This window comes from Dermacentor andersoni, chromosome 4 (genome assembly GCF_023375885.2).
Source record: "Dermacentor andersoni chromosome 4, qqDerAnde1_hic_scaffold, whole genome shotgun sequence".
Classification (NCBI taxonomy): Eukaryota; Metazoa; Arthropoda; class Arachnida; order Ixodida; family Ixodidae; genus Dermacentor; species Dermacentor andersoni.
The window spans coordinates 13,440,372-13,460,000 of NC_092817.1; the positions used below are offsets into that span (position 1 = coordinate 13,440,372).

At 42.7% G+C, this 19,629-nt stretch overlaps 2 protein-coding genes across 4 annotated transcripts in view; one reads left to right on the forward strand and one right to left on the reverse strand.

Annotated features, from left to right (window-relative positions):
* Positions 1-51: 51 nt before the first annotated feature.
* On the forward strand, positions 52-19,569 carry LOC126535960 (NEDD4-binding protein 2-like). 3 transcript variants are annotated; one of them, XR_008613580.2, is made up of 10 exons: positions 52-525; positions 1,185-3,692; positions 3,772-3,915; positions 4,234-4,415; positions 4,585-4,697; positions 6,316-6,439; positions 8,118-8,318; positions 13,785-13,852; positions 13,972-14,036; positions 15,332-15,415. XR_008613580.2 is itself a non-coding variant. In XM_050182835.3 (10 exons), exons 1-10 carry the CDS (start codon positions 279-281, stop codon positions 17,199-17,201), a joined length of 3,852 nt encoding a protein of 1,283 aa, XP_050038792.1. In that variant the 5' UTR covers positions 52-278; the 3' UTR covers positions 17,202-19,569. The 3 variants fall into 3 exon arrangements, 2 of the variants coding, with proteins under 2 accessions (XP_050038792.1, XP_054929381.1); XM_050182835.3 differs by lacking the exon at positions 13,972-14,036 and adding an exon at positions 17,159-19,569 and having other exon boundaries at positions 15,332-15,553; XM_055073406.2 differs by lacking the exons at positions 13,785-13,852; positions 13,972-14,036; positions 15,332-15,415 and adding an exon at positions 9,000-10,371.
* LOC126535973 (uncharacterized) overlaps positions 17,835-19,629 on the reverse strand; it is a 41,667-nt gene continuing 39,872 nt past the window's right edge. The window contains exon 8 of the mRNA XM_050182855.3: positions 17,835-18,150. Coding sequence (XP_050038812.2) covers positions 18,111-18,150 — 40 coding nt within the window. The 3' untranslated portion in view covers positions 17,835-18,110. The remainder of the gene's footprint in view (positions 18,151-19,629) is intronic.

Genomic DNA, 19,629 nt, shown 5'->3' on the forward strand with positions numbered 1-19,629 from the left:
TATAATGTCTGTGTCGTTTCACGTCTTTGAATACCTACCGCGCGAGTAGCATCCACGGCATCGACAGCATAAACGGTGGGCTCAAAGTCAGCCGTACCGTAACATGACATGGAGTTTTCATTGGTAAACGGGGAAATTGCAGCGCAGTCGAGTCTCACTTCGTATGGGAAAATGGTCAATGCGTCATTCTACAGCAGTGTCATTTGCAGTGTGTTTTTCTCTGAGCAAAATTCTTACCTGAGGTACCCGCATACGTAACCAAGCGAACTGTTCCAGTCATGCCTCGGAAGAAGCGCGTCCTGCAACGGTCTGCAGATGCTGCAGCTAGCACGAGCGGCCTTTACAGGCCGGATGAGTTCCAAGCACTTGGCGATGCCATTATGCCCGATGGCATCATTCGTAACAATTTTGCCATCGGCGAAGATATCCATCCTGCGGAGTGTCTTCGCAACATTCAGGAAATGTTCGAGGGCAAGCTTGACGCTGATGTCATACACATGGTGCTCACCGAATGCGAGTTCAATGGTAAAAGACACCTTCTGGATCCGTGTATCCATTGACCTATCTCCGTTGTATTTTGAAAACCTGCATGCACTTTGAGTCTGCGTAACGTTAGCATCATGTCTGTGTTATCGGGCATGACCATATTTCTCTCATGTCGAACGATTTATAGGCGTACGCGTAGCGGGTGACGCTGATTTTATCGTCACTGGTGTACATGGCATACTCTTAACACATCGAGGCTTACTGTGATTACGATTGTCATAGCGAGATTACACGTCTAAAAATCAGTGTCGGCTGGTTCCCCGCTAATTCAATATCTCTATTGGGGCCTATTATCCATTTCACGGCGAGAAAACTTGTACTCTAACCGGGACAGGTCAGCTTCCTTGTTTTTGTGTGCGTGCAGAAAGGAAATTGCTGCATTGTTATTTTCCGTCATCCTTAATTGCCAGTGGCAACTGGGAAGCGATGAAGGGCAGGCCTTGCTCGACGGTGGCAGCATACCTTGATGTATCATAGTATAGGGGAAAGTAGCCTTGGGCGCATTCTTATGTAACAAGATAATTTTATGCGTCTCAGTCACTATTTTAGAGCTGTGTGTGATTGAAGCCAACATGTAAACATTTGTCATTCTTGTGCAGTGGCTCTTGCTCTGATTAGTGGTGCAATTGTCATTTCAGTGAACAATGCCTTGGAAGCCCTCTTCACACTGCTGCCACAAGACTCGAGTGCTAGTGCGGCGAGTATCGTCCAGCCGACACAGCCAAGCAACTTGTCTTCATCTTCTAGTAGCGAGAGTATTGGCGCTGGAGAAAACATTGTCACCTCTGAAGCAGAGGTTCACAAGTCTAGTGAGGAGAGTGAGCATGAAAGCTCCCTGGCTGTCGACCTAAATGCACGTGCATCGTCAGACTTGGCACTCTATGTGAATGCTCCACCTTTTGTTCCGAACCTGTGCCCATCTGCCACCACGGAAACTCAGCATGCTGATGTGTTGGAAGAGCAAGCTCCATTTCCTCCGCTAATGTGGAGTCAGTTGACAGGGTCTGGATGCCAACTAGGCTTTAACATCACTCCCTCTTTAAGTCACAACAAGCCTAAAGCATTGTCTGCTTCTGCAAAGGAACTTCAGAAGATCCGCAGCTTGGTGGACAGTGGTCAGTGTGTGCTGGTGCTGATGAGAGGCCTTCCGGGCAGTGGCAAGACAACTCTAGCCCAGAAGATATGTGGCCGTGGTGTAGTCTTGAGTGCAGACCACTTTTTTTGTCAAGGTGGCAGATATAACTTTGATAAGTCAAGATTGTCAGAGGCACATGAATGGAATAAGAGAAGGGCAAAAAAGTTTATTCAGGAAGGTCGCTCACCAATTATAATAGATAACACTAATGTGGAAATGTGGGAAATGATGCCTTATGTGGCACTTGCATTAAGGGCAACATATCATGTGTGTGTTTTAGAGCCAGATACTCCTTGGAAATTTGATTCTAGGGAGTTGACACAAAAGAATATGCATGGGGTTCCAAGACGAACTATAGACTCCATGTTGGAACGATATGATCGTAACATTACAGGAGAATCGTTGTGTCAAAGCTTTGGGCTTTTTCCTAAAAGCTCCAATTTATCAGTTTTGCCTAGTTGTACACCGTTAGAGAGAAAAGAAACCAGTGTTAGTGACTCCTCTAATCCCCTTGATAAGACACTATTAGAGCCACCGCTTGAAGCACCTCAAAACCCAAGCACATCATCATCTGAAAAAACTTCCACAGCAGCCCCTGAAGAAACTATAAGCTTGGGAGATCTCATCGCTCTTGTTCAAAATGACAGTGAAGAGTCTGGAAGCAGGAGCCGTCAGAACTCAGATTCTTGGTCATCTGGTCATGACGGCAACGACTCGGAGGATGGGACGGAACGTGATGATGACTTTCTTTGGGCTTCCCGTAGAGCACTGGCACAAGCAGATGTTGCAGTAAATGAAACCATACTTGAAGAGAGTGATGCCTCAGAACAAGAGAATGGTACCAGGCTTGAAACTGAATTAGAGGAGGTAAAAACAGAACCAGAATCTGGAGCTATGTTGGTGGAAGCTGTGACGGAAGCTTGGCCAGATATCATTGAAAGTAATGAAAGTGTTGATGACACACCAAAGCCACCGAGAGAGTCACCAAGGCACCATGGGGGCTCGGCTAGGGTGGATAACACTCCCGTGATTGAAAAGCTTGCAGATTTCACTGTTCCATGGGAAGACTTGCCTGAAGGGGAAACACAGGGCCCTGTTACAAAGACTCCAAAAGAACAGAGGTCCCAGAAAGGTAAGGGTAGTCCCAAGAGGTCAAGCGAGAAGAGGGTAGACTCTAGTCCTGAAAAAGAAGCCCCACACACTGTTCCCAAAGTGGCTGAGACGTCAAAGCAAAAACATTTTTCAGTTCGTGGTCCCATATTCGGGCTGGAGAAGGTCGTCCGCAGCAGTACCTGGACTTTTCCTGAATTCAGTGTCTTTGAGTCCACCCAACCAAAAACTGAAGTGAAAAACAGTGCTCACGTTTACAAGGATGCCTCAAGTTATACTGACCCCACAGATTTTACAGTAGTGGGGAAAGTTCTGCTTGGTGAATCTGATGAGCTACGTGTTGTGGAGCCCAGAGACTCTGCAGAGAGGCTGGATCAGGAGCACATACACCTTGCTCCTGCTTATAAGGCAAACACACTTGCTCGGAGTACAGACACCGATGACCTTCCTGCAGATGACTTAGATGATGAAGGTAAGCTGCTGCTGCTCCAGCAGTGCATGCCGGGTGTAAGGCCTCCAGATCTGGAGGACATATTCCAGCACTGTCACGGAGATCACGTGTGGGCAGCTGATCTTTTGTTGGACTCTGATGTTTCTTGTGACCTTCAGCCACTTGTTATTAGTGAAGACTGTGATGCAGCAGACACCACTGGTAGTCTGAAGTCAGCAAACCAACAGCCTGAAGTTCACACTTCTGTAGTGCCAGCAGAAAATGAAAGAAAGTGTGCAGAATCATCAGCTGACACCATGCCTGCTGATAATAGGCTGAAGAAAAGTTCCTTGAAAACTTTTCTACCAAAGCCACCAAGTGTTGACAGGGAGTTTACATTTCAGCTTGACCACTCATTTGCATGTCAGCTTGTGGAAACATTTGGTTGTGAAGGGCTGCATGTATCCATCGGTAAGTGAGAGAATCTCTTATGTTTATTGCACTGCCTACCTCTGTACAGCTGTCGTTCACAACTTTTCCATTTGTCCAGATGCTTTCCGAAGTGTTGACCTAAATGTCACAGTCACCAGCGAGATTGCCAGGCAGCTACATCAACTTTGGATGGATACTCTGAAGCAGAGAATGTCAAAGGAAGAAGAAGAAATGCTGGAGATGGTCGCCGACTCTCATGAAAGTCAGTTTCAACTTTCTTTTCAGGACTTTGGTTTATTATGGCAAATATATGGCTGAAATCAATACACGTGTACTCATTTGTCAGAGCTCAAGACTACAATTTCTGTGACACTTATGAGCAAAGGCAAGCTTCTGTCATATGTTGTCAAGCAGTATATTATGCATTCATTTCTGGCAGATACAGGGTAATCACTCTGATATTACTGTATCCTTTTTTTTTTTACTTTAATCTCTCTCTCTTTCTTGCTCTCCATCTTTCTTACTGTCAGTGAAAGGGGGTTTGGTGTGCATGAAATCATGCTGGTTTGCCTTTTTCCAGATGAAGCACAACATCTGCAAATGGGAGGTGAGGGTTGTTCGAAGGAAAATGTGCCTGAAATTCCAGGCATTCCACCTCCAGCGTTGCACGATGATCCACGCTGGAACAAAGCACCACATGAAATGAGCTTTCGTGAAATCATGGAAATGGAAGCAGCCTTGGAAGAGAAAAGAAAAGATTGGGTATGAAAAGTGATGGGGCCTGCTGTTGCTCTTATTCTCAGACTACAGTACTTCTCCTGCCCACACTGCACTGTAAAATTGTCTCACAGGTTCATTCGTACCATGTTCTTCCCAGAATGATGGTTTGTCGTTTTTGACTATGAAATTATTTTGTCTCTGTTATTCATAGACAAAGAACAATACTTACATGGATATGGCAACCAAACTTAAGCTCAAGCAACTTTACGAGAAGTTCCCAGGTGTTGATAGACAGGCACTGGACGAAATCTTCGTAGCAAGCAAGTAAGTTTATTTCAGAACTCGTGGTAGCTGAACCTTTTCCAGAAAGGAAACAATTTACTTAAGAGGGTACCCTTGTATCAGTTCTTTGAAGCTGAAAGCAATTGCTTTGCCTATTTACGGAAGGAGGAGGGTACCTACGTTCTCTTACTACCTTTTCTCTCGTGCCTTGTCCACTGGACCTGCCATGTTGTCATTCCATGCCAAAAAAAAGTTACACTTGTCTTGTACCAGAGATGTGTCAACAAATGAAATAATTGCATGCTCACTGTGCATTGACAGCATCAATACAAATTGATAGAACTTCAACGCACTTGAATTTAAGTCTTATGCAAGCACAGGCAGTGTAATATTTGTCAAGGAAGTGTGCTCACCAGCACTCGTCTAGTGTAACGAGGCCATTCATTCTTAGTTGCTGTGCTGCCATTGTCATTGGGCTCGCTTGTCCAAGCTCTGTTTTGTGGAACCAAATAAGGACTGTGTGGGGGTTCACACAGATCATTAGTATTTTTTGCTGCACAAAAAGGGCTATGCAGCTTCAGCGTACTGTGTCATATGTAACATTTTGGGTGATGCACAGCACTTTTTTATGGACTGCAGTTTATGCAGTGGGGAGAAGCGCGCATTAATGCAAGCCATGTGCAGGCAATGAGGTTATTACTTAAATGGGGGCATGTGATGTGACAACTGCTACCAGCGTTCCTGGCAGTAACTGGTCTTGCACAGAGATGATGTGTAAGGTGTTTACTTGTTCTCAGGAAGCAGCACTCAGGCATGGCAAATACTGGATTTACCTGCAGCAGCCAAACATGCATTTGTGCTCTGCTGAAAGGCGTGGCCTTTTCCACACTTTTTCATAATGTTGCCGGGGTGGCTAGGACATCTCACAAGTCTAGCTTTCCCTAGAACAGCGGGTGATCTGCTGCATGCTTTCCACCACCAGCTGCATTTAATTTGTGTGTCCTCTGCTTCGACTAACTAGGTTGTATGCAACAAATTAGAAAAAAGTTGACCAACTCTGGTGATCACATAACGTAAAAGCAGCAAGTTTTATTGATAAATATGCAGCAATATGGTTGTAAAAAATTGGCATTCTGTGTGCTGAAAATGCTGCTTCCTTAATTGCTCACTTGGTGATGTACAACCACTGACCTAAAGTTCCACTGAATAGTTTTCATGATAAACCACTTGCTTATTTGTGAGTGAGAGAAGCCAGAAAGCTTTGGCAGCATTGCACATATGGTCATGGTCTGTCAATAGTGCGTTGTGAAAATCCAGTTCTAGCTGTAAGTTGTTAGCAAATGTAATGCTTGCTCTCTCAATCAGCCATTGTGCAAAACATCATTGTTGTAATAGTAATTATTGAAATATATAAATACCAACTTGTACGGATGTTAATAGACAAGGCACTGTAATAGCATCCAAACTCTTATAAAAATAAATGGTTCATGACCATAAATAGAGAACAGTGCCAATTCTATTCTTGCAGTGTTCTAATGATTGAGCAAAAAAGAATAATGTTTAGACAGTTTGATGGTGTTTGAGAGGAAAACATTTGCACAGGAGGGGTTAAGCGTATTATTGCATTTTTGCAACCTCCCATTTCTTGCATGTATTGCAGTTACTCGCTGATCCAGTCTGTGTTGACTATCAATGAAACCCTGGGGGTGACTTCTGAAGAAGAAGATATGGAAAACTATGAAAAGCAAATTGTGGATCTTGTCGGAATGGAAAGCATGCGAGAGGTAACACTGTACATACACTACTGATTCCTGCACTGATGTGACATTGCCAAATCTCAGTGGCCCATGTTTTTGTCAGGACAACTCTAAAGAAGTGTTCCATATTTGCAGCTGGTTTTGCACTCACTCAAATTCTGCAACAAGATTGCATTTACCAGTCGTCATTGTTCACTAATACACTTGGCACTTTTGCTTGCCTTAATCCAGAAAAGAAATACTGTCGCATGTACACTTTGCTTTTGTAGAAGCCAGCTGCTGTTGATGACAAATTGCTTTTGCCCTCAGTCACCATCTAAAGTATAGAAAAATAAGGCAAATAATGGCCAAGTCTACTGAACGATGTATACTAAAAAATGCAATCATGCCGAAAAACTTTAGCAAAGGCAAAACAGAAGAATCTCTTAAAGGTCATAGAATAAAAGTGCAGATCACTGTCTGCTAGCAGGAAATATTGCAGCTGCTGTCACTTGTTAGAATTGTACATGTGCTATATGTCCTATTCACAAAACTTGAAGAAAATGGCAGGCCACTGAGAGCGTTCTAGCTTTATTTTTCCTTCGTTTTGCGCAGTCTACTTCAGCCATAGAGTTAGTATAACCAATTGTAGAACAAAAGCTCCCCGTAGCAGCCCTGCATTGAAATTGGTAACCGCAATGGCAGCGCCCTGTTGCTACTCTATATAGGTGCGCAGGCGCAGATGACGAAATACGATTCAGATGAGACGTGCAATCAATGCAATCTCGAGCCTCCCTCATTATGGTGGCACTGTCTAGTTAAGGCACATGCAAACGCATTCTTTCACACACCGTAAATTTTACATGAAATTCTTATAAATAGTGATCGGGTCTTTCTGAAAAATACATGGAATGAACTTTAGCCATTGTCCATACGTACGTGCTATGTGTAAATGCTTGTTTTTGCATCATATTTCGAATATTTTAGCCTTACAAAAGTGAAAGATAACAATGTGGCAGCACCTTTGTGGTTGCCACTTTTATTGCCCAGCTTTTGCTCAAGAGTTAGTGTACCAACTCTATGATTTCAGCAAGAAGGTGTAGGAAAAAGAATTTGGTTTTCATTTGAATGGTAAGTCTTGTTTGCGTTGATGTGCACATGTATAGTCTCGAGCAAAAGTTAAAGCCAGTGGTGGCAAAAGAAATTAATCATAATATTTTGCAGCCTGGCCATGCTGGCTGAAATCAAATGATACAGCCTACATGCACATGTTAAACCAATCAACGTATTGAAGCGATTTCACGTTGCAAAGCTGTGCTACGAGAAATTAAAATTTTTTGCTTGTGCCATGATCTCCAAACTTTTGCTCGCAACTGTACAGCTGGCAGAGTGCAGGTTTATTAGCGTTTAAATGAAACAATCATATATTCAGTAGATAACAAGAATGTTTCATACTGAACACATTTCCTGTGAAATTGTTAGGCTTCTTCTTTTTTCTTTTTTCATTTCACTAGCAATCGGAGAAACAGCCAGTGAACATATTTTAGCAGAATTAAAAGTTGGCTTATTTTGAAATTATGCGTAGTGGAAGTTACAGTCCAAGATTGACATGGGAATCCTTTCTGTAGTACTTTGATGCCAGGCAAATGTGGTTAGCACAGAAATTTGTGAGAAAGCCACTTGTGTTGGACAAACAGCCGTGACACCATTTGGCAACGGAATGCAGGATGAAGCAGACGACAACACGTGGCAGCCTGTTGTCGAGGGCCATGAAGACATGTACGACAGGTTGCGGCTGGTAGGAGACTATGACGTGATTCGTCGAGAGGCCACTGTCCACTACCACATGCGTCAAGAGTCGTTCCGCAAAGCCAAAGAGGCTTATCACCGGGGCATGAAGACAGTGGCTGCATTCTACTCTCAGCAGGTGATGCTCTTCTTAGGGAAGTTTTACATAATAAATCTGTTTATTATATGTCAACTCTAGACACTAGGGCAGGCACATATGTCTGGTTTTTCCCTAATTGTACGGCACTTTTAGTGCAAAATTGGCTACTGGAAGCAAGAGTCGCAAGCAGTTGAGAAATTAAGCTATCTACTAAGGGAGAGAGTCGAGGCAACGGTCAAACAGGAAGGAAAAGCAAAAATTAACTAATTTAATCGTTCTTTGTGAAAATATTTATGAATCACCATCTTTTTATTTAAAAAGGAAGTAGAGAAAACGCCACTGGAAGTGGATAATAATAATACTATGTGTTTTGAATGACGCTTCTACAGTTATCAGTCAAGCTGCTTGACGTAGCCACTTCTCTGCTGTGCTCATGTGGGTGTTTTTCTAACCTTCCGCGGTGGGCGCAGTACGTCTAGAACCGCAGCATACTGCGCGTTATGTGGTTGTACGGGACTGGCGGCCCCGCACCGTTACGCAACTTCCCAAATAACAATACGAGTTGGTTTTGGCACTTCGTAGAGCAGTAAACAAAAGATCCAAAAGAACTGTTAGTGTTCCGTAAATGTATATTTCTCTACAATTCTTCCAGACCTAATTCAAAAAATGCTACTAGAAATCATTACTTTATATTTTTGCTTGTTTACTTGTTCTTAGCAGTGTTCTTCATGCGAGTCCATTTGATGTGGTGCCTTGTTTGTCAAGAAGAAGAGAGGTGTACCTCACACAGGCGTACCTGTGAGATACACCTTATTTCATTTCTCTTCTGCAGGTTTATGCGTCTTTATGGCAAACGGTAGGCATTATTCACAATTGTATTAGTAAAGGTATCTCCCCACCTCTATTGCATAGAAAAATTACCTTGGTTTGCCCCCGCCCCCCCCATACAGTAAACCCTCGTTTTAACCCTCGTCAATTTAGAAAAAAAATCAGATAACTCGGAGTCATCCTCTGTTCCCGGCAGGCATATGCATTATTTAATGCAATCAAACTCTTGTTAATTCGGATGTATTTGGATGAATGAAATTCAGAGAAAGAAATCGTTCAGTTAAGGTGCACGTGTAGTCTGACATAGCGTGAGCACACACGCACACACGCTACATCACGTTGGCGAGAACAACGCTTGTAGTACAAAGCACTGGTGCAGCCAACGTAACCGATTGCGGCCAATGCAGTCCATCATGCCCGATGTCGAAATGGCTCTTGCTCCATCCACGTGTTCGTCGTGCTGACTGCGCCAACCCACAATGCATGACGCAGAAGAAAAACAGCGCCCATGCCGCTTTGCCAACATACGCAAACAGTTGTGCACATCTTGGTGATCATTCTGCACATGCTCCAAAGGGAGCAGCCAACTGTCTGCGTATGCCGCTTCGCCAACGTACGCAGACCGTCGTGCACAGGTTGGGGATAATTCTGCGCATGCTCCGAAGAGAGCAGCCGACGGTGCAAGCGTCGCAGTCTAGAGGGGACGGAATTTCGGCTGGCACTGCGCAAGCGGCATAGCGTGGTTGGCCGAAAGCGACACGCACTGAAAACGTGCCTCTGCACCGCCGATGCTTGCCGCAGAAAGAAGTGCTGCGCTCTAAAATGCACCCACTGGTATGTTGGTATGTTGTACTTTCATAGCTGCACCAGTTGCATGTGGCTGAGTTCCACTATACATAAAGAAGTGCTGCTCTCTAAAATGCACCCGCAAAACACACCACAACCTGCTGCAACATTGGTATGTGGTACTTTCATAGCTGCACCGGTTGCATGCGGCTGAGTTCCACTATACATATAGGTTACCTCCAAACATGTATCCTACTGATGCTTTCCTTTGAGTAACGGCCACGAATTTCAAAGGCTACGCTTTTTAGTACTGTAAGCGCCGATAAAGGTCACGGCCGCCAAGTTTCAGACATTACTTGGTGCCACTTCACGGCAGAACACCTCGTAGGAAAAGAGCATAGCCTCCAAGATGCAACATGAAAAAAAAAAGAAAGAAAACAAAAACACGCAGCACCACATCTAGAAAGTCTTGAGAGAAGGAGAGAACCGACCTGCAACAGAGGCGTTGGCCATGCCTGGCCAGGTGTCTTTCTCCAGCCAGGCCTAAACAATGTGCCTGCCGCAGATGCAAAAAGCAAAGCTGTGCAGCCCGCACAGCGATGCCAGCGTGGCCACCATGCTCCCGCTCACTAGCACTCTCCCCATCCACGTTGGTGTGGAGTTAGAATTATCGGTGGCGGTGCAAATTTCAGTGTGAATTAGCAGGATGCGTTACATATTGCTTTCAATACATTGTTGGGCGAACCGCAGTGGCTACTTCGAATTATCCGAAATTTCGAATTACCAAGCTTGTACTACAGTCGCCACTGTGCACAATAATTTAAAGGTTATACATCAAGGTGTGACTTTATGACATCTGCACATGAACTCTGAAGTCACTAGTAATAGACATGGCAGTGTCTATTACTAGTGACTTCAGATGTAACTTGAGCCACGCTTGCTACTCAGTGGACAGTCTGAAAATTCTGCATACGATGCACTTGATTGCGTGTGATCTCAGTCAGATTGCCATATTCGCTAGCCATACCCTTGTGAGAACAGTACAGTTCATATGATGTTGCAAGCCATGGGTCGGCAGCATAGGCGGGTTCTGAATCATACTGAATAACTTGCCTGAATAAAGTAAATAACAACAAATACCTAGGTTTGACATTCTCTTTTGACCTTTCATGGAACTTACATATTGATAATATTACCTCAGTCGCATTACACTAACTTTTTTTCTTAGATGATGTTTACGCCTTGCACCGAAGCACACCAGACTACTAGCCTATACAACTTTTGTTCGAGCTGTCTTAAGATACGCTAAAATCTTCTGGTTTCCGCACATGTCAACTAACATATCAAAACTAGAAGAGGTGCGAAGAAAAGCTGTGAGGTTCATCTTTAACAAATACAGGCCCTATGACTCCCCTACAAACCTCTTAGCTGATGCAGGTCTTAAAACACTATCTGTTAGGGCCAAACAAGCCCGCTTAAAATTCTTCTACCAACTAATGCATGGCAGCTATAAGATAGACCGAGCTAAGTACGTTACTTTGTTTACATCATGTCTATCGCGAAAAAAGCACCTATTTAGACTAAACCAGTACAGTGTTCGCAATGATACATTCAAGTTTTCACTTCTCCCACGTGCGATCAAAGAATGGAATCTCCTCCACTCAGGCATAGTTTCTTCTCCATCACTTTCATCGTTCATCAACCGACTAGAGACATCAAACACAGAATACTACGCCACTTAACACACCTACATATCTTAACTTTAATACTTATTTCCGCGCGTGGAATTTCTGCATTTCAAGCTCAAACTCATCACTTCTGCGTTGTTATCTGTTAGCTGTATACCATATTTACTCGCATAATGATCACACTTTCTTGTCAGAAAAATGGAGGCAAATTCAGGGTTGTGATCATTACGCGGGTTAAATTTCCTGCGAAAAGAACAAAATAATTTTTTTCATCCCGCGTTTGCTGTGGCATGACAACAGGTCAACAAATAGGCGGCTGCCGCTGTAACAGTGCGGGACACCAAAACAAAAATGGCAGCCGGCGGAGCAAGCCGAACGCGCCGAACGCGATTCTTTTTTTCTTCTTGCGAGTACATTACGCACATTGAAACAGTTTCTTCTGTATCAGTAATGAATAATATCATTACTATCGGCAAATTTGCGGCAATAGCGTAGCCACGACCACTTTGAGGGGACAGAAAGAGAGATGGGTGTGCTTAGCTGCTAGTACAGAAACCCATGGCGGGCACGCTGCGGAAACTGCGGCATTTGTCTTCACTACTATCTTAATATGGCACGCTTCTGCTATGGGTGGGTGAATATCTTAGCTGTGTTGCATGTGTCGGCGTATGAATAGGGTACTCTTCTAACGTATCAGTGTAAACATGGCTACTATCGTTGCCGCTCGCGATTTGTTGCGTGCCCACGAGTGCAGACGAGAAAAATTGAAAAGCGCCTTTTTTGTTGTTTCTGACCACAACCGTTGTAAAGCCTACAAATGATAAAGCCAAGATTGGTTGTAGCTTTCTTTTTTCATGGAAGTGCGGAAAGTGATGAAAGGAATAAAATGGGGCATCTGCTTAAGAATGTTCGGTGCGTGCAGACCGCTTGATATGTCTTGGAAGAGTCGTTCGTGTCGCATTCGACAGATGGTAAGCGCGATTATCATTAGCTAGACTTTGCACACGACATATCGCTGTGGCAAGTTCGGGATGTGATCATTTCGCGGGAAAGGAAAGAAAAATAAATTTTGACGACAAAATTCAGGGTTGTGATCATTACGCGAGTGCGATGATTATGCAAGTAAATATGCTAACTTCTCTAATCTTACATGGGTCATTTATTCGCTATTTCTATATAAATTCTACTAATACTATATTTGTTACTGAGCGATATAGTTATACCAACCAAAAGTATTGTATTTCACATCGTCATTGGTGATTTCTGCAGTAGTTAAGGACTCTTTTTTTCTCTGTTCTTCCTTTCTTTTACTTTACCATATAGCATGACCTGTTTGTTTCTTTTTGTAAAACTGTGTAACGCAATGCCCACCTGCTTTGGTCTCACTGAGACTGGCAGTATGGCAAATACTTGCTCACTAATATTTTTCCTGGCTCTCTACTCACTCGCACTCAAACTCACCTCCACTCACAGTTGCCGACTGTACCTCATGTTCACATATTCACGTCAACTCACAATCACCGTCAGTGACTTTCGTTCAGGTTCACATTAACCAGCACTCACTGCTGCTCATACTCACGTCCTCTCACACCTTTCTTCACTCAATGACGGGGTGCTTATGAGTGAGTATACCAACCTATGTTGTAAGCTATCTTGTATGAGCACTGATAAGCAGACAGTTTAGTCTGTACAATACAATAACTCATGAGCACGACATGACCAGAGCAATATGTATGCATAAATAGAGGACCATGATGCCTGTACACCTCTTGCTCACATTTAGTGAGATGGTGTGTTGTATGGCTAGCATGTACAGCCTGCTTGCCTGTGTGACTGAATCCTGCCACTTTTTACATCAAAGTTGTGCATCTTATGCTCATTGCACTAGTCTTCATTTAGTCTGTAGAAACCACATTTTACAAGAGGAAAACTGTCCTTCAATATGTAAGCATTATAATGACCTGTTGAGAAGTCAGCTGAAGCCTACAAAAATCTTTCCATCGCAGCACAGTGTGCACTGTTACACCATGAAGATGTGAAACATTCTTGTGTCCACAATAACAGGTGAATGCTTTTGGGGTGGTAGAGCTACATAATGAGTGGCCATTATATTTCCAGGATGTACAGAGCTACTTTAAAAATCTCTCTGTTATCTGTCTCCATGTACCAAGCATGCCCATCATATCTCTTGGCATTGTTTTAGGGTCGAGCATATGCAGAAAAGATGAGAGAAGCAAATGAACGTGCTTCATGGAAATTACTGCAGCTCAGGTAAGGGCACGTTCACAGCTCTTTTAGCGACTTCCACCTCAGTAGTAGCCTTTCTCTTTATTTTTGCAATGTATGCAGAGCAAATTGTTATGTAGCCATTCTCTTCTCTGCGCCTTTAGGTGACAGAACTACATATAAGGTTCTGCATTGGTTTTCTACAGTGATTAGCCTCTCATGGTACAGAGTAAGTCTAATGAAAATCAGCTGCATTTGCGAGAAATGTAACAGAGACTTCTACATTCTATTGAAGTGAGAATAAATCTTTTGGAAGAGCATTGCTTGAAATCGTTTGTGTTCGTAATGTGGACTCCTTTAAAGGATGTTGCAGTTTCGGCCGAAACGTAAAGCATTGATTGCGATAGGAAATTCTTAGACAGCTATAAGAAGTAAGGATAGTAGTTTTATCGGCTGTATAAACTTGTAAATGTTTCTTACTAACTAAATTAATGAGCAGGATGTTAAGCACGCACATGCAAACATGAACACATCTCACTCAATGGCTGCGGACACTTGCTGTCAGAACATTGGCGCGAGGAAGAGTGGCAGCAGCAGTGAGCGAATTGCCCTTCGTGCTGCTTCTTGCTTCAACGCGAACTAAACGGCAAGAACACAGCTCGCACAAAGCCATCGGCCCTCGGCGCACCTAGACTCTGTACATACCGCAGATAGCTTCCAAGATAGGGCCCGCCCATTCACGCCATATGCAGCCGCCAAAGTAGGACCCCCTTCCCCCTTCTTCCTTGCCTGTAATGCCATATGGTACACTTCGTTCCCGCCTTCCTCCGTTGCATGCACGAGATCAAGCCACCATCCTTCTTGGCTCACCCTCGCAGTCTTTCACTTGCACCCACAGCATATGGCACATGGCTGCAATGTTACTGGACTCTATGCGAAACAATATGAAACATAACGGCGACAGCGACTGCAGAAATTCGCTTGGAGGGTACATATAATTGCTGTCACAATAAAAAAAAATGGAGTCCTTGATGCTTACACTAGCTTCAGACTGCACAAGACGTGCACATCAGTCTGCACCAGTATAAAATGCATGGCAGCCTTTTCTTGCATGGCACATTTCTGCATAGAAGTTTGATGTACAGAGAAAAATTGTGGTTGTACAGACAATCGGAACTGAAGCATTGAATGCCAGTTGGGTTAGCCAGGAGTACCACCTTGTGGCCATCATTTGATGTTTCTTTGGAGCACATTCGTAACTTTCCAGCACATATCTTCTGAACTGCTAGAAGATGAATGGAATGATTCAAACTGTCAAGAATAGCAATCATTCCCAACTTAATTTTGCTGGCAGTACAGACTAATTTATTAAAGGTAAATATATTGGCTCAGAAACTCCCTTATTTAGAAAGTCCTCCATTCAGCCAGCCATGTGGTTGTCCTTGATATAAAGGAGCCTTTAGTTTCCCGGAGCTTTGACCTCACTAATTCCTCAGAAATGTTGTTGTCTTTGCATTTTTCAAGCAACGCTCAATGTGATGACAACACTCTGGACCTGCACGGACTGCACGTGCAAGAGGCTATTCAAGTGCTGAAGAATTATGTGAAGCTCAAGAAACGAGAATCTTGGTGTCTGCAGAAGAAACAGACGCTCAGGGTCATCACAGGCAGAGGTGCACACAGCGCATTGAACATACCTAAAGTCAAGTTTGCTGTCGAAGGCTACCTTCTGAGCAGTCAGCTCAAGTAAGTGGCCGTGCTTCTGTAGCTGCGTACATTTGTGCAATCTCGCACTTCAGAATAGGGCTTCGCGTTAGCGAATAGCACCTTGCGCTTGCAGTGCCACTACGGCATCAAAGAAAAGATATTATAAACATTAAAATAAGATATACCATTTTATGGTAAGGAGAGTAATTTTGACATTCGTGTTTCCGCGTTTAGTTACAATCTAGAGGTTATTCTATTAGCAGCAAGCAATTAGTTGCGCTTAGTTTTGAGTGACTAAATTTATGTGGCTTTACCAGCCAAGTTAAGCCATGTTAGGCCTACGAGCCATGAAATCGACAATCGAATTCGGAATCGGCGACGTCTGATGGATCAACCTTCATAACATAGGCTAGTTGAGAGAAAGCGACAATCGCAGTCACTTCGCTAGCTTGCGAATTTCATGCATTACCACAAATCTAACCCAGTTTGGTGCTAGGTTAGGGCCATCGCTTCGATGGCTGCCACCATGTTTGTTGTTGCAAAGCTTTTGGGGCAGCGTTCGGGTCTCCCGCTAAATCAGTGAAATAGCGTGCCCGACGCAAAACCCAAGCACAGTTTGGGTCTCGCGCACTGCGCAGCGGTATTGATGCTATTTCTTTGTGGCCCCAAACATTTGGAGCCCTTAATCTAAAACTGTCCAATGTAGTATACAGGCTCCCTACACAATGTAGGCTGTGTGTTCACATTGTCAGCTGAGTGCCTTTTGCAGATGGGTTCTTCTATGTGTATCAATGAGACTTTCAATAATGCAGCTGACCTGCAGTACAAGCTCATTAAGCCAGATAGTAGCCATGTAAACATTTAAACAAGGCACATTGAATTAAGCTCTTGGATGGTCTGAATTAAACTGCAATGCAGTTGATCACAATATCCTGTTTGGGATTTGCTCACTTTGTGCAATTCATTTCATTCCTCACTTTGTGCTATTGTTGTTCGTCTAAGTAAGCCTAAGCATTCGAAAGCCTGGTTTGATAATGAGACCAAGTGAGATGGCTGGCGCATACTTTTTACATTGAGCTATATTGTGTAACCAGAAAAAAAAACATTGTCTTTAGCATAGTGTTCAGCTTTTACACTTGTAAAGCTTAAATACTACTTCAGTCTTTACGTGAGGCTATCAGCTATCCTCATTGAGGAAACATAAGGCATGTCGTCTGTAAGGACAAGTTGAGAAAAGGCCACCTAATAGTAACATTTAAAAATGAACAAGGAAAAACCAGTTACATGCCATGCCTTCAATTACAGCTTTTATTATCCAGTGTCTCATAAGGGTCTGCAAAGCAGCACTAATAAAAAGGTTGTTTCACTCGGCATGTATGCTGCATGATAATTTCTAACTATTTGCTCATGCTGCTTACTAAGTCGGGGCTTATTTGCAGTAATATTTTTTCAGCAAGGACTAAATGAGGGGCAACTACAGTCGAACGTTGGATATAACAAAGTAAACTTAAAATGCTTCTCGCCAATATGTATAATGTATAACGAGTGTATAACAATGAAGGTATTTTTGTGTCAGATATGACTTCATTATAAAGAGGCTTGACTATTTATGCAATCGCATTTATTATCTGTTTTGTGTTTCAGCTACAGGGAGGTGCAAGCTGGAATGTTTCATGTCATGCTGTAGGAAAAATCCATGCGAGCTGTTTCCTTCGAACATTGGCAAAGTGAAAAGCTGCTTCTTAATTATGAAAGCCTTTTTATTACAGACACCATTGCGGTGAAAACATGAAATTAACTTTAGTTTAATTAGTTTGAAAGAATATTTAATTATTTATAAGAAGGAGCCTTTTGGCATTACTGTAACTTGTTTTGCTCAATTATCTAGCCATTGCATAATGAACTGATTGTAGATTATTGTCTAAACGATGTTCAAAGCTGATTTATGTTTGATATATGTACAGCACAACGAATATTGTCCTTCGGCGTCCCCACCTCACACCTGCCTACCCTTATTTTTTTTTGTGTGCGTACTGTTGTGGGTGAAAATGTGACGTTAGCACCTGCCGATGGCTCCTGTGTGATTGTGTACACGGTAATCAGTTGTGGCAGTTAGCACGTATTGTTGTGGGATGTGGCATGTTGTGCTTTCCATTGTTGGATGCACAAATCGTGGAGAGATCGTGAAAGGCCAGACCTTTCTCTGAGTCAGGGAGACGAGAACTCATTTGCGAGTGCTTATGTAAAACCAGAGCGCACATTTTATAAATGCTGATCTCACCTCCTTGTACAATATGTAAATAAGTTTTTAAACACACTATTTCAATGTTAAGAATAGTGTTTTATTACAGCAGGTGCTTGGTAGCCTAGTAGTTGTGAACTTGACGTGGCGACTCTACGTGTTGGAGTTAGTGTTCCTGTTTGTGGTCCAGTATCTGTGGCACTAGAGATCAGCAGGGAAAAAAAAATAGGAATGGCATTGACCAGTGCGTGAGGTTATGAATGTGAAATACTGTGTGCAAATGCACATTCGTGGAGTAATGACAAAGGCAGTGTGTGTCTTGATAAGCATCAGAAGGGCACGGTCTGAAGTCCTTCAGGTCATCACTGCCATGTTGTAGAGATCTTTTACACATCTGAAAGCAAAAAAAAAAAAATATATATATATATATATATATATATTGCCATATAGCCATATTTGTGTACGTAGTAGAAGCTCGTGGAAGAACACTTTTTTGTGTGATCTATGTTGTACTAAAATGCTCGTATGAGTAAAAGACAAAGTATTATGTGTATTTTTCACTAGCCCCAAGTATCTTTGTGCCACGAAATTCATCTGATATGGGTGCAGCTGTACTATTACATTTGCCGGAGGCCTTTACACAACAATAAATTTCCTTGAATATTATCATAGTACGTCAACATTTGAACAATCTTCGTGGTTACTCTGCAAAACAAATTTTCCAGATGTGCATTAGATTAGGTGTTGTGTGAGCTGTTCGTGCTAAATTCAGCTGCCATGAAATACAGAATACTGGTCGATCTGAAGTCGTAAATGAATTTCTATACATCAGCAATAATTTGAGGAAATATGTTGTTCTAATTTGGCGTAAACGAGCTTTCACTCATGATGGTTATCTTTGGCCATATCTGGCCCTTTCACCAATAAAAGCTACGCATCAATCAAGCTTTCATTCATAAGCCGGCATGCCATGCAAGCTGGGAGGAGCAGAATGAATAACATGTTGAGATCATGAACAACTAGTTAAGGTTACATGTAAACACAGTGCCTCTCATTAGTTCATCTTCATGTCCTCTGGAACATTGCACAAACACCAAGCTTCAAATGGCTAGCAGTCGTCTCGTGTAGGCTGTCTTTTTTGTTATGTTTTTTTCAGCATGTAATGATGGATTCACTTAAGCTTACATTCAACCCCTTGATGTGCATAATAGTGCCTGAATGTTGGGAGATGTGGAAAGAACACATGAGTGTGCATCTTTGTAGGAGCTGCTGGTGTCATCTATATTATTTTGTATAAGTTATTCTTGGTGGTTTGCTGACATGAACTTTTAAAGCACACGAAGGAAACAGATTTCTTCAAGCCCTGTTAATTGTTGAAACATTGTGAACTAGGCACTGGCATTACAGATGTTAATTTTAAGTTTGTTTGCCACTTTAGTGGGAAGAACCTGGAGAGGAGCTTGTACACACTTGACGATGGTTTTGAAAAACGCACCACTGGGGTCTTTTTGTAACCCTTTTATTCTGAATGATATGTATCTTTTAAATGTTGCTTGTTGCCTGAAGTCTTATTTAGGAAAGTTTTGTCGTGCTTTTACTGCAGATGCATGTTGGCAGGTCTTAAAAAGTCATTTGCTATTTTCTATGTACTGTAAATGGCTTTTAGATGGTTTTAATGGAGAAATGTTTTTACCTACATAAGATGTGACAAGAGGAAATTTTACTTTTGTTGTGCTTTTTGAAGTCACTGTTGTTTCAGAGTGGTAAGACCAAGCAGAATTTTTTACAATAAACATTTGTATAAAAATTACAATGTCTCTGCTTCCACATTGCTATACTTGCCGGAGCATTTGTCCCCTCTCAGCACATAAGC

Excerpts from the sequence above, each read along its gene's own strand:
- LOC126535960 (XM_050182835.3), top strand. The coding sequence starts at position 279 with ATGCCTCGGAAGAAGCGCGTCCTGCAACGGTCTGCAGATGCTGCAGCT. Across the intron at positions 13,853-15,331 it reads TGGAAATTACTGCAGCTCAG|CAACGCTCAATGTGATGACA; the intron begins GTAAGGGCACGT and ends GCATTTTTCAAG. Across the intron at positions 15,554-17,158 it reads CTTCTGAGCAGTCAGCTCAA|CTACAGGGAGGTGCAAGCTG; the intron begins GTAAGTGGCCGT and ends TTTGTGTTTCAG.